At 51.5% G+C, this 13812-nt stretch overlaps 1 protein-coding gene across 2 annotated transcripts; it reads left to right on the plus strand.

Annotated features, from left to right (window-relative positions):
• The first annotated feature begins 8874 nt into the window (after positions 1-8874).
• Positions 8875-12344, plus strand: DLX2 (distal-less homeobox 2). 2 transcript variants are annotated; one of them, XM_015092926.3, is made up of 3 exons: positions 8875-9627; positions 10130-10314; positions 10823-12344. In XM_015092926.3, exons 1-3 carry the CDS (start codon positions 9240-9242, stop codon positions 11231-11233), a joined length of 984 nt encoding a protein of 327 aa, XP_014948412.2. In that variant the 5' UTR covers positions 8875-9239; the 3' UTR covers positions 11234-12344. The 2 variants fall into 2 exon arrangements, with proteins under 2 accessions (XP_014948412.2, XP_042099655.1); XM_042243721.1 differs by lacking the exon at positions 8875-9627 and adding an exon at positions 9653-9961.
• Positions 12345-13812: the final 1468 nt, after the last annotated feature.

A 13812-nucleotide genomic window follows, 5' to 3' on the forward strand; every position in this document is an offset into this window, starting at 1 on the left:
CTTCTCAACTTTTTACCTTGCTAAGTCTAATTTACCCTTCAGGTCTCTGATGAGACACTTTTCTCATTCAGTCACTCAAGAGGTGATGGGATCCTGCATATAAGACACAGATGGTCCAAACCGACAAAGAGTTTACAGCATTTGGCCATCTGGGTCCAGGATACTTTTGGTGTTTATTTTCCCCTATTATCCCAAGACTTAAGTAAAATCTTGTTTAAACATCTCAGGATTCCCTGAGCTATGCTTTGGATTAGGATAAGAAGGCCAGACGGTCAGAGTATCAAAAGTGTAATGGAAAAAGAGTGTTATGGAATCCTCCATATGGTGAGACACACCCAAGGAGAAACTATTAGGGTACAAGAGTCAGGGCTTGGGTCTTCCCTGACGGTCCAGTGGTTAGGACTTTGCAGGGGCCATGGGTTTCATCCCTGGTCAGAGAACTAAGATCCTACATGCCCCACAATTGGGGCTGCAAAGTTCAGCTGCCACTTCCTTCACAAGATGTGAAGAGTCTGGGGGGTTACTGATGTTATGGGTAAATGATTACATTTTGTTTTGTTTTGTTTTGTTTTTAAAAAGCAAATAGCACTTTCCTTATAGTAAAACATACAGTTTGTTGGTTCTATTACTAATTGGGCTGATGTAGAGGAAAACACTATGTTAAATGATCTCTGGGTGTCATCAAAGTCTTAGGTGTGGCAGCAGTCCATGTGACTCCTTAGTGGTCAAACTTTTCTGGAGGAAATAAATTTTGCTCAGTTCTGGATGGAATCAAAGCATATTCTCCATCTAAAACTTAACTATGTAGTCTGACATAGGCAAGGAGAACACTACTGAGAACCAGGCAATAAGCAAAACTACTATCTTGAAATGGTCTAAAACATCTCAAAGTCCTTTCACTTAGATTTGTATATACTCTCCTTAAAGGAAATCCTTTAGGGCCCTTTTAGTGGGACGTTTCCTGCCATGCTTCCTTTCTTTTTTAAAATTTATTTATATATATATTTAATTGGAGGATAATTACTTTACAATATGTGGTGGGTTTTGCCATGCATCAACATGAGTTTCCTATTTTAAGTTATTTCATTATCAGTACCTCTTGCCCTTGTACTGCCTTTATTCTGGCCCATCCCATTAGCTTAGACCCATCCCATTAGCTTCACAGATCACTGCCTAACTGTGGTGAAGGGACTTGCATAACTCGACGAAGCCATGAGCCATGTAGCTACATAGCCATGCTGTGCTGTTGTGTATGACCCAAGACAGATGGGTCACAGCAGGGAGTTCTGGCAAAATGGGATTCACTGGTGGAGGAACTGGCAAACCACCTCAGTATACTTGTCGTGAGACCTCAGGAACTGTATACAAGGACAAAAAGATACGACACTGAAAGATGAGTCCCCCAGGTCTGAAGGTGTCCAATATGCTACTGGGGAAGAGCAGGGGAGAACTACTAATAGCCTCAGAGAGAATGGAGCGGCTGGGCCAAAGTGGAAACGATGCTCAGTTGTGGATGTGTCTGGTGATGAAAGTAAAATCTGATGCTGCAAAGAACAGTTTTGCACAAGAACCTGGAATCTTAGGTCCATGAATCAAAGTAAACTGGATGTGGTCAAGCAGGAGATGGTAAGAATAAACATCGACATCTTAGGAATCAGTGAACTAAATGGACCAGAATGGGCGAATTTAATTCAGATGACCATTATATCTACTACTGTGGGCAAGAATCCCATAGATGAAATGGAATAACCCTCATAATCAACAAAAGAGTCCAAAAGGCAGTACTCTGCACAACCTCAAAAATGACAGAATGATCTCAGTTCATTTCCAAGGCAACCCATTCAACATCACAGTAATCCAAGTCTATATCCCTATCATCTATGCCAAAGGTGCTGAAGTTGATCAGTTCTACAAAGACCTAGGAGACCTAGAACTAACATCAAAAAAAAAAAAAAAAAGATCTTCTATTCATCGCTGGGTATTGGAATGCAAAAGTAGGAAGCCAAGAGATACCTGGAGTAACAGGCAAATTTGGCCTTGTAGACAAAATGAAGCAGGGCAAAGGCTAACTGAATTCTGACAAGAGAATGCAATACTGTGGATCCAAAATAGACTGCAATAGGAAGTGGGCTTATTGCCTCATGACAACTCCTAGGAGTAATAAGCATGTGCCGAAAACAAGACTGACAATGACATGAAGAGGAGGGCCACACATAGCAGGGTGACAAAACTTCTGCAACCTGTCACCTTTAAAAAGAAACACCTATGATTTAGACGTAGACTTGCCAGAACCTCAACAACGATCATCTTAAGACTTAAGTTCCTAATGAGAACAACGAGCTGCGCTGACCTATTTCTATTCATGGACTGAATACACTGCGGAATCAAATGGTTTGAGTTCTACACTTAGCTTCTAATTCCATCTCTAGCTTTCACAGATAAAATACGTTCTGGGTTGTTTTTGTTTTTGTTTTCCTTTCTGTAACTTGCTGACAAAGTCATCCTATCCTGACTCCAAGGTCATATTAGTTACAGTAGTTAGGCTGCTATAAATATATTTTTTAAATCCCGAAAGTCAGTAGCTTAAAATATGAGAAGTTTATTTCTTGGCCAGGTAACCATTCAAGGCAAGTATTGAAGATTCCTTAGGAGAGATTCCTCTGAGTGATTACTCTAGGGCCATGTCATCTACATCGCTGATGCTGGTTCCAACCAGTAGAAGAGGAGCAGGGTAGAGTCTCAACTCTGTCTTCAGTGTCGCATCCTAGGAGCGGTACGCGTGACTCTGGTCCATTGATTGCCTAGAATTGAATTACATCTTTAATCTGACTGCAAGGGTCATGTGGAAATGGTGGTCTAGCTGTGTTCCCCAAAAAAGTCAGATTTGGGGAGACAGCACTTGGTCTATTCCACAATTTTCCATCACTATCCCAAATGATGAGGTTTTATTCTGATTAAACACTAAATTGAGGCACAGCAATTTTCCCAAGGTCACATGACTAACAAATGGCCAAGTTAGAAACTGAGCCCAGGGGACTTCCTTAGTGGTCCAGCGGCTGAGATTCTGAGGTCCCAACGCAGGAGACCTGAATCCTATCCCTGGTCAGGGAAATAGATCCCATATGCCACAACTAAGACCCAGAGCAGCCAAATAAAGAAAAAAAAAATTTTTTTAAGAAAGAAAGATAGGCCAGGGATATGGTCTTTAAAAAAAAGAAAGAAATGGAGCCCAGAGTCTATACTTTAAACCACTCCAATATATTCCTAACACTGTTTGCTTCTCTTACAAATTACTTTGTAATTTTTTAAACAACAATGTTTCCTCTTATTTCAAAAGGATGCAAGGAGCTGGGCATAGCTATAGAGGGCTTCTTATGAACAAATTGCAAGGCTCCTCTTCATCCCCCTCTTTAGTTTCCAAGAGGTGTAGAAGCAGCCTGGATATGCCACACAAGGAAAGTACTTAAGGCTCTGCACGGTCGGGCTCTGCCCAGGGGACTGAATAAGGGTAGTGCAATGCCACATGGGTTAGGAACAGCCTTCAGAGCCTCTCCTAAATTCGGTGCTGCAGGCAGCCCTGCACTCCTGACCGCCCCTTAAGACACACGGGCCATGCACTGCGGATTGGGAGGCGCATGCCTATATCCCCAGACTGCTCTGGTCCACTGGAGTCAGCAGGCCTCCTCTGCTCTCAGCCCTCTGCCTGGAGAAGGAGTCCTTATGCACTGGAGAAGAAAACCGGGCAACACCCTTGCCTTGGCCTCTTAGAACCTGCAGTGCCTAAACCAGAGAATGCCCAGTTCTTCAGATGCATGGGCAGCAGACAAGAAAACATGCGTTATTCCCAGGCAATAATCCTAGGAGGAAGGTATTGGGTTTTTTGTTTGCTTTTTTTATTTAAGTATAGTTGCCTTACAATATTATGTTAGTTTCAGGTTTACAACAAATGACTCAGCATTTTTATAGATTATGTTCCCCGTATACTTATCATAAAACATTGGCTGTATTCCCTGTGCTATACATTATATCCCTGTAACTTATTTTATACCACTTAACCCTCTTCACCTGTTTTGCCCCTCACCCTCGGAAGGTATTATTACTCGCATTCTACAGATGCAAACAGTGAAGCCCAGAAAAATGAAGTCCTTGCCCCAAGGTCACACAGTAACAGCAGCGGTTCAGCCCAGCAAAGTCTGGCTCCAGAGACAAGAAGTCTGCAAGCACATCCTCTCTGCGTCTGCAGGAGATGGCTCATCTTTGAGTGTGCGATGAGCGGTGGGCGTGGGCGGGGGTGGAGAAAAAGGAATCCGAGTACCCGAAAGGGTACTTTAAGTTTCAAAGGTCCGTTCCAAGTTGTTTTCCCGTTTGGTGCTGGTGGGGAAAGAAGGGGACGCCTTAACCACTGAGTAGACAATAAAGTGAATCGAACCTGAATTAAAGTCTAAGATCAGAAAGGCAGAAGGCGAAATTGGCTCTGAAAGTTTCTGAAGCAAGCTATAACTGACAATCCCCGCATGAGCTTCGGGAGGTGACCGTCGAGTTTGGACGCGCGCAAAGGGCGGGGTTCACTTCCGCCCCTCTTATGGGAAGAGTTGCCCTTTCAACCAGACGGGCAGCAGCCAGCCGTGGCTGGGCACCGCAGAGGGCAGAAAGTTCTAGAATGAAAGTAGCTCTCCCCGGCCAGCCCCGCATGCAGCCCGCGAGCGCCCGCACCTGAGCTCGCCCGCCTCTAACATTCCCTCAGGCGTCCCCGGTACCGAGCCCCGGGCAGAGGGCAGGGCATGTCAGAGACTGTTTTCCTTTCAGCTTCAAGAATAAACCTTGTTGAGGGCCATCTGTTTGCACAGCTCTTATGCCACGTGGCTGCAGCTGAAAGTGAAGGTCCCAGTGTTCTGAGCTGCGGATCGGAGTTGGCGAGGGGGGTGGGGATGAGGGGGTAACTTACTCCATCAGCGCGCACGGCCCGGCAGCGTGAGATCTGAAGCTTGTAGCCGCGGAAGGAGGAGGCGTCCCTCTCGCCCACTGACATTTGCCCGCCTTGCCTAGTGTCCGCCCCTGGCAGCGCCCCCGAGCCCGGGGAACCCTTCGCCCATTGTGGGCGCCCTGGTCGGGTCCGGAAACCCCGCTTTCTCTCTCTTTGCTTTACCCGCGGACTAGGCGATAAAGCGACAGGGGCTTGGATCTGGTTCAGGAAGACCTAGAAGGTCTGACTCCTTCCAGTCAGAGTGTGTCTACTATGTCCTCTCCTCGAGTCCACGCAAGGGAGACGAAAAATGTGTGGGATTCAAGAACATTGATCCCAGCTGCCTACAGACCAGAGGGGCTGGGAGGGGCTGGCCACACCACGAGTCCCTCGAGGCCTCTTTATGGGCTGGGGGCGTGGGTGGGGGGGTGGAACCAGGTTGAGGACACTTTTCTCAGCGAAAAGACTGAGCGAGAGTTGGGCCCCAGAAGATGCCACGGCCAGTGCACGGCCAGGCTGCTCCTGGAAAGATGGAGATGAGAGGTTCCCATAAACCAAGCGAAGGCACCCCACTCTAGTGCTCTTGCCTGGAAAATCCCGCGGACGGAGGAGCCTGGTGGGCTGCAGTCCATGGGGTCGCGAAGAGTCGGACGCGACTGAGCAACATCCCTTTCACTTTTCTGCACTGGAAAAGGAAATGGCAACCCACTCCAGTGTTCTTGCCTGGAGAATCCCAGGGACGGGGGAGCCTGGTGGGCTGCCGTCTATGGGGTCACTCAGAGTCGGACGCGACTGAAGTGACTTAGCAGCAGCAGCAGCATAAACCAAACCCTCTCCCGAGGTCTGTGACTTCTAGAAAGAATTCCCAAAAGACCTGAAACTGCAAGACCCTAGAGGTAATACTTTGGGGACAAAAACACGAAAGAACGCCTCTCGGACCAATGGCCCGGAAATCCGTGTCCCTCGGACCCTCGACGGCAGAGTGGGGACAGAGGCACTCTAGCAACAGCGCGTGTAGGTCTCGCAACCGAGGGAAGTAGGTGAATGAGAATGAGACTGTCTGGCTGTGCGGGCGCCCACCCTCTGCCGGCAGGGGGCATCCTCTCCCCCAGGGCACCCCTCGGAGTTGGCTTTCTGTGTAATGGAGGGCGCCCAGTGGTCCCGCAGACGCGATGCGCTCAGCCAGAGGACGCCCTGGACTCCTGACCCAGGCCAGCGGTGGGGCAGGAACTGAAAGCTAGGCGCAGCAGACCTGTTCAAAGAGCCGCTCGCTGTCTTCCGGAGATCGGCAGCTGTTCAACGGAGGCTTGCAGTAAATACCCTGCGGTTTACACTATGGCAACAGAGAAAGGAGGTGTACTTAACTCAAAGGAAGTCGTTTCTACCCTGGAGCCTCAGTGTTCCTGTGTACAATGGGAACGATGATTACGTCCTTGTCTGCAAGGGTTGTCACAAGGCTCCCAAGGAAGGAGACGGTGAGACTCCTCGACCAGATAAAGTGCCGTGGGGACACCCTGGTGGGCCTGGAATCCAAAGCAGGAAGGTCTCCGCGATGATGTGGAACGTACAAGACGAGAGCGCAGACACTGAGCCCCTCCTTCCCCCATCCTTCTCTAGAAAACTGAAAGCAGAAAACGGGAAGGAGGGTGCCTTGAGGTGGAGGAGGAATTTTGGCCGCAAGAAGACATGTCTAATTACCTCAAACTCGGTCTGAGCCCCGCTAAACTCCTCTCCAATCATTATGGAAAGAGGCATGCCCCTACTCTGAACTGCTGAAGAGCCTATCAGTTCTCTACAGTACTGCCTCCTTGACTTTAGACCAAAGGGAGGAAATCATCTGGATATTGTGATGCAGCGATCAGATAATTTAGGTAAACCCAGATTTGTGCCTGGATTATCAGAATCAACATCTCAGGTCTTTACTTGATTCTCCAAATGCAGTTTTAAATTCTGCGTCACTCTCCCTCTCTCTCTTTGCTCATTGCCTCTGGTCTTTTCTCCCACACACACAAGTCCCTTGTTTTCCAGTTAAGGGGGAACTGGGGTCATATTTCCTTACAGGAAGATGTCATTTTCCAGATCTCAGCTGACCTAGACTTCATGCCATTAATGCAGGTTCTCACGGTTAACAAAATTCAACACACTTGCCACCATGAAAAAGTCTGGTGGGAACAAAGGAACAGAGAGAGTCAAGACTATGGAAATTGGATCTTTTATGTTTCATTTTCAATAGGAAAACAAGTTTCTACCTTAGGTCAAAATAGCTACCACTGTGATGACAGAAAGATGTGTGGTGTGAAGACACCAAAAAGCAATCTTCGTTACTTATCAAGAGGTTAAGTTTGTGACTGGAGCCCCCAAAGCAGCAAGCTGCACCCCAGTGCTGAGCCCCACCTCCCAAGGCTTTCTAAACCTGCTCATCCTTCTCCATCTAGGGGCCTTTTGTAACCAAAAGGACGGCTGGGAATTAAATCCAGGCAGATTTGAAGGCGGAGTACCTTCCTCACTATTCCACGGAGAGTGAGCTCTGTGGATGCTGGAGTTTTAATTACACGCTTGCTTTTTCTGAGCAAGAAAACCAAAGATATTTTTCAAAGTATCAACTTGTTTTCCATTAGGCAGTTGTTGTAACAAGTTCTTTCAGCGACCTGTTATGTCTTTAGGACGGGGTGCTTCAGATGGCACGCACTAGCACAATTTTGTGGCTTTTAATTACTATTTTGTTCTTTTGGGGGGTTTCAGAGGCTGGCGCCTCGGCGTCATTAGACTGTCTACTGGGTCCACCGCAATCACGAACACCTCCACCAGGTGGCGCCACAAGGCAGGAACTGCGGAGTCCAGTACAGGCGAGTGTCCCTCAACAGCGGGCCATGGTTCCAACCGCGAGGAAACAGATACAGGAGTCGCTACCAGATTTAAAAGAAAAATAAATTGCAGCGATAGGGTCAAATAGGATCCTGAGATGAAAATAACTTTAAAAAGTCTCAAGTACATGAGATAAAACTTTTCTATTTGCTTCTGTAAGTTTACCAAGATTTGTAATATCAAGACAACACTCTCACCAAAGTATTATCCCATTTCTTTTTTCATAAAAATATGGAATTTAGAGTTAGAATGAACTTGAAAGTCCATGTGATCAGTCTGGTCTAGCTTTCCAACCTAGAGAGGAAATCACCAGGATCATGTTCTGGTTGTCAATTAGGTATCAAATACACGTAATTACTCAGAGTCTCAAAGTATAAAGGGAAAATGGTTTCAAATATATCATTAGCAATAATATCTTTGAATTTATATAGCTCTTCTCTCAAGGAACAAAGGAAATAGTTTAAATATTACAGTATTAATTGTTTTAATATCCCTCTGGGTTGGTTAGGAAGCAGGTATTATGGTTAAGTTAAATCAGTTGGCTACGTCTAGTGTGTAGGGGCTGACAACCGCAAATGTCAGACCCTTCCAGGAAAAGCGGAGCTGGAACTGGCCGCGGTCTCGGGATCGCTTTATTTCGATTAATATCTGAATGCTGAACTCGGACATGAAAGTAGGAATCATTGGCATCGGTCGACACTTGTACACAGAATGGGATGGAAGACCCCATTTCTTCTTCCTCAGAGGCGAAATGATCGCCTCCGTCTTCACGCCTTCTGTTTTCCTGCCATCGGCCACCTTGACTTCCCACCGTCCCCCGCCCTCCAGCCCCTCGGCTCACATTAGGCAGCAGCCTGTCTGCACCCACGACCGCAGCAGCCGCAGCGCCCGCCCCATGCCACCGCTCCCCCCACCCCCCGCCCCGGTCCGGCGTTCCAGGGCGCCAGGAGCCGTGTGGCCGGGAGCCTCGGATTGGCCGTTGCTAGGTGACGTCGCCTGAGCTCACGTGATGAGTGTTAAATGCCCACCCTGCAGGAGCCCGCCCCACAGACAATCGTAAAGCCGCTCAGGGCTGCTCACCTGCTCCCACCTCCTCCGGGAGCCCAGGCCAGGCCCCACCACCCCTGACCCCTCCGCTTTCCGCCCCCCGCCCGAGCCCGCGCTGGGCAAGGAGCCGAGCAGCCCGAGAGGCGGAGAGAGGATGCGGCCGGCGGCAGCTGTCCCGAGCAGTGCACCGTGATCGCCTCCCCCGGAGGAGGAGTTGCCTAGACCGTTGCTACATTTCTTGTTTTCCTCCCCCCTCCCCCTCTGTAATTACATTGGCTGCTGGAGGGGACAGCGAGAGACGGAGGAGGCGCCTCGCTACCCCCCTCGCGCCCGCCACCCCTGCTCTTTCCTGTCCCGGGCCAGGATGACTGGAGTCTTTGACAGTCTGGTGGCTGATATGCACTCGACCCAGATCACGGCCTCCAGCACGTACCACCAGCACCAGCAGCCCCCGAGCGGCGGCGGCGCTGGCCCGGGCGGCAGCAACAGCAGCAGCCTCCACAAGCCTCAGGAGTCGCCCACTCTCCCGGTGTCCACAGCTACCGACAGCAGCTACTACACCAACCAGCAACACCCGGCTGGCGGCGGCGGCGGCTCGCCCTACGCGCACATGGGTTCCTACCAGTACCACGCCAGCGGCCTCAACAACGTCCCGTATTCAGCCAAGAGCGGCTACGATCTGGGCTACACCGCCGCCTACACCTCTTACGCGCCCTACGGGACCAGTTCGTCCCCGGCCAACAACGAACCTGGTATGCTTAAAGTTGGCACCACGGGTGCCAAATCGGGTCTAGTTACTGGGAGGTGGGGGGCGGATAAAAATGTTTGGGGCGGGATCTATCTGGGGCCCTGGCCTTTCACATTGCTTGCTCCCTGCTCGCCTCGCGCCCTTTACCCTCCTAAATCTTCAATCGGCCGAGGGTCACCGGATATCCCTCAGGTGGTGGGACCTCAGGTGGTGGCACCAGGCGGCCTCTCGTCAGCCGATGTACATGCCTCACGGTAGCCTCATTTCCCTACCTGCTGCTGCTCCTCTCTCCAGTGTTTGCGCCGGTCTTCCCCTTCCCAGGAGGGACCAGCTCCCGGGTTCGTTGGCGGCATGGGTCGGCGCGTTGCAAAGTTGAGCCAGAGAGCAAAGCAGCGTCTCCAATAACCCGCCTCCCAGCTTAGGCAAAGTTCCACTTTACCCTCCCTGCGGGCGGGCACTCGTGGGCTCCCACGTTGGGTGTTTCTCACGATTCCATTTCATTGCAGAGAAGGAAGACCTCGAGCCTGAAATCCGGATAGTAAACGGGAAGCCAAAGAAAGTCCGGAAACCTCGAACCATCTACTCCAGTTTCCAGCTGGCGGCTCTTCAGCGGCGTTTCCAAAAGACTCAATACCTGGCACTTCCCGAGCGAGCTGAGCTGGCGGCGTCTCTGGGCCTCACCCAGACTCAGGTGAGGGTTCACGGCCTGGGAGGCATGAGGAGGGCACTGGCCTGGGATGGCCGGGAAGCAGGCAGGTTGAGGACTGTATTTTTCTTAAGTAATTTTAAGGATTTCGAGGCCGCGCCTTGAACCTTTTGCGCCGGAAGCTGACATCCTCCAGGTGATGTGATGGAAGGGAAGTGCCAGTGTGGGCAGAAATCCCGTGCCAATCCTTCTGCGCGCTGCCGATTAAGCGGGTACAACAGTTGGCCCTCCTGACCCCCTCCGCGGTCACCATCAGTCTCGGTGCACACACATCGGCTGTCTTGGTGTGTTGTTACTGTTGTTGTTTTGAGAATACCGCTCCTAGGAACAGACACAGCCTCCAAGGCCGCAGCACGTGATCCGGTTACCTGCCCAGGCTGACAACCCACCCCACTCCCACCCGCGCCCCTTAGCGGCAGTCTTCCTAAGTTTCCTCCCTTCCCCTATCCCAGGCCGTTTCCTCCACTAATGCTCAGGTCCCTTTTCCACAAAGGTCAAAATCTGGTTCCAGAACCGCCGATCCAAGTTCAAGAAGATGTGGAAAAGCGGTGAGATCCCTTCGGAGCAGCACCCGGGGGCCAGCGCCTCGCCCCCTTGTGCTTCGCCGCCAGCCTCGGCGCCGGCCTCCTGGGACTTCGGCGCGCCGCAGAGGATGGGGGGCGGCGGCGGCGGCCCGGGCAGCGGCGGCAGCGGGGCGGGCAGCTCCGGCTCCAGCCCAAGCAGCGCGGCCTCGGCGTTCCTGGGCAACTACCCGTGGTACCACCAGGCCTCCAGCTCCGCTTCGCACCTGCAGGCCGCCGCGCCGCTGCTGCACCCGACGCAAACCCCGCAGCCGCACCACCACCATCATCACCACCACGGTGGCGGCGGGGGCGCCCCGGTGAGCGCCGGGACGATCTTCTAACCCCCGGAGACCGCGCCAGAGACTGAGAGTGCAGAGACCAGTTATCCTCACTGCTCGTCCCCAGAGCCAGAGGGTCCCTCCGTCCGGCCCGAGGATGCCACCCGCCGCTCGCGGAGGTGGCTGCCCGAGATGGCCTGCCCCCAGGCCCTGCTACCCTCGGGGACTGGAAGGCGTGTTCTCGCGCGCCGGGCCCCTCTCCGAGACACCCGGCATCCGCGGGAGAAACCCTGCCACGGCGGCCTTGCCGACCCGAGCCCCGCCTCAGACTAGCTTCCCCTCCCCTCCCCGCCCGGCGAGGCAGCCCGGCGCCGTTTTCGCCGCGGGCCGCGAGCTGAGTCCCGGAGAGGGACGCCTCCCCCGCCCGAGAGGCTGCCCGGGCCCTCTGAGGCTCCTTTCTCCTCGCCCGCCCCCAGGCTCAGCTCCTGTCCTCTGGGGTTATTGACCTCCCGGGTCCTGCCTGCCTGCCCAACCCCCCCACACGCCCCCGTGACCCCGACGGCTCGACGCTTTTTTTTCTGCCCGGCTGTTGCCAACACTTGGAGCCCGCGTCCCTCCCCCGACTTAGCTCTCCTCACAGGAACGCTCCCCTCCCTTCCTTAGCTCTCTCCTCATCCTTCACCAGTGGAGTTTTTTTATTTTTATTTTTTTAAAAGTTTAGGTGCCTTTGCGGATGACCTCATTTTGATGTTGGGGAACAACGATTTTTTAATATGTGGACACTGCAAAAAAAAATGTGTTTAAATTATCTTTTTTAAAACTAATTCAGGATTATTAGCCTGGACTTGGACATAGCGTTTGTAAATAAACGTGTCTGTGCAGATTTTCCCACTGATTTATTTGTATAAACATACTCATCTTTTCAGACATTTTTTTTGTAAACCCCCACTTATGAAAACTGCGGTTTAGCAGTGACCTCAGCACCCCTCCGTTTTCTTTTTCCCTTGAAAGATTTTCTCAGTTTAAGCTACTGATTTGGATTTATCTTATTCCTAAAGTCTTTGTTCTTGAAATGAAAGGTATTTTGGGGTTATTTATTATGAAAACAACATGCTCTTAATGTTGATTTTACAATATGAAGAGATTATTTAAATAAATTATTGTTTTCATTGGATGTGTGCACTTTTTCCTTGGTGTCACAACCTGGAAGCTCGACCTGCTGCCCAGGGGGGACCTGGGTCTGTCAAGAGTGACAGGCTGCGAGCTGCGGTGAGGTGCGGCGAGGCGAGGACAGGCGCACTCAGCGCAGAGCCGCCGCGAGGGTTCCCGCTCTGCCCGCATGCGAGTCCCGGCTCGAGGTTCGCCAGCGCTCGACGCGGTGAGTCACTCAGCGCCGGGTGGCTCCAGCCTCCACCCGCCCGGCCCCTGCGGCGCCGGCGCCAGCGCCACAGCCCCGCGTCCGGGCGGTCTCAGCCGCCCCCGCGCCCGCGGTGCTGGCCGGGCAGTACACTCAGGCCGCCGCCGCGGGGAACCTGCCGCAGCCGGGTCAGACCCCTACCTCAGACCCTCCCCTCCGTTTGCCCTGCAGCTCTTCTGGGGCTGACCGAGTGGAGCACTCAGTGAGTCACCCAGGCTCTCAGGAGACTGGGAATGCGGGGCCACCACGGGCACACAGGGCTGCACTAGCACACACGCAGCACTCGCAGTCACTTGTGACTCTCACAAGCACATCCATACTATCACATACGAATCACACTGACACAAATTCATGCGCGTTCCCACGGAGGCCGATGCAGATTGCTGCGGCATCGGCACCATCCGCAGATGCTCCACCTCACCATCTCGGTGGGGAAAGGTTCAAATGATTCAGCTCTGCTTTCTACCTTGGGTCCCACACAGTGTCCAGCTTTGGAAGTGACCCTAATTTCTGGCATTTCCTTCAAAGGCCTGGGGTAGGTGTGTAATGTAGACCTAAAAGTCTGCAGAACTAAAAGTTTGTTTTGTTTTTCCTTGAAAGCACTAAGGCCTACACTTGGAAACTTCTTGACTTCAATCACTGGGTGACTTTAGGCTACCCACTTAAACTTTCTGTGCTTTTTGCAGACCTATAAAATGGAATAGATAATAATAGCTATGTCAGAGTTGTGAGCATTTAACCAGGCAATAATGTAACCCAGTGTGTGGCACATGGTCAATGCTCAATAAAATTTTGCTTAGCAGTATAGTAGTATATGGGCTTCCCAGGTGGCACCAGTGGTAAAGAATCCACCTGCCATTGCAGGAGACTTAAGAGAGGTGAGTTCAATCCCTGGGTTGGGAAGATCCCCTGGAGGAGGGCATGGCAACCCACTCCAGTATTCTTGCCTGGAGAATCCCATGGAGAGAGGAGCCTGGCAGGCTACAGTCCTATAGGGTTGCACAGAGTCCGACACGGCTGAACCAACTTAGCACAGCACAGCATAGTGTTACCCCAATGCCTCCAAATAGTGAGGTTTTACTTTTGTCTGCAATTATGAGGTCCAGAGTTTTACCGAGTCCTTTCCAACTTCACCTTGTGTGGGAGAACAGCATTCTAGGGCTGCAAGAGCTCTGGCCCCTTCCTATATGAGAACCTGAACCTTAGCCATCCCCTCTGAAGCGGT

Source organism: Ovis aries, chromosome 2 (assembly GCF_016772045.2).
Source record: "Ovis aries strain OAR_USU_Benz2616 breed Rambouillet chromosome 2, ARS-UI_Ramb_v3.0, whole genome shotgun sequence".
Taxonomy (NCBI): domain Eukaryota; kingdom Metazoa; phylum Chordata; class Mammalia; order Artiodactyla; family Bovidae; genus Ovis; species Ovis aries.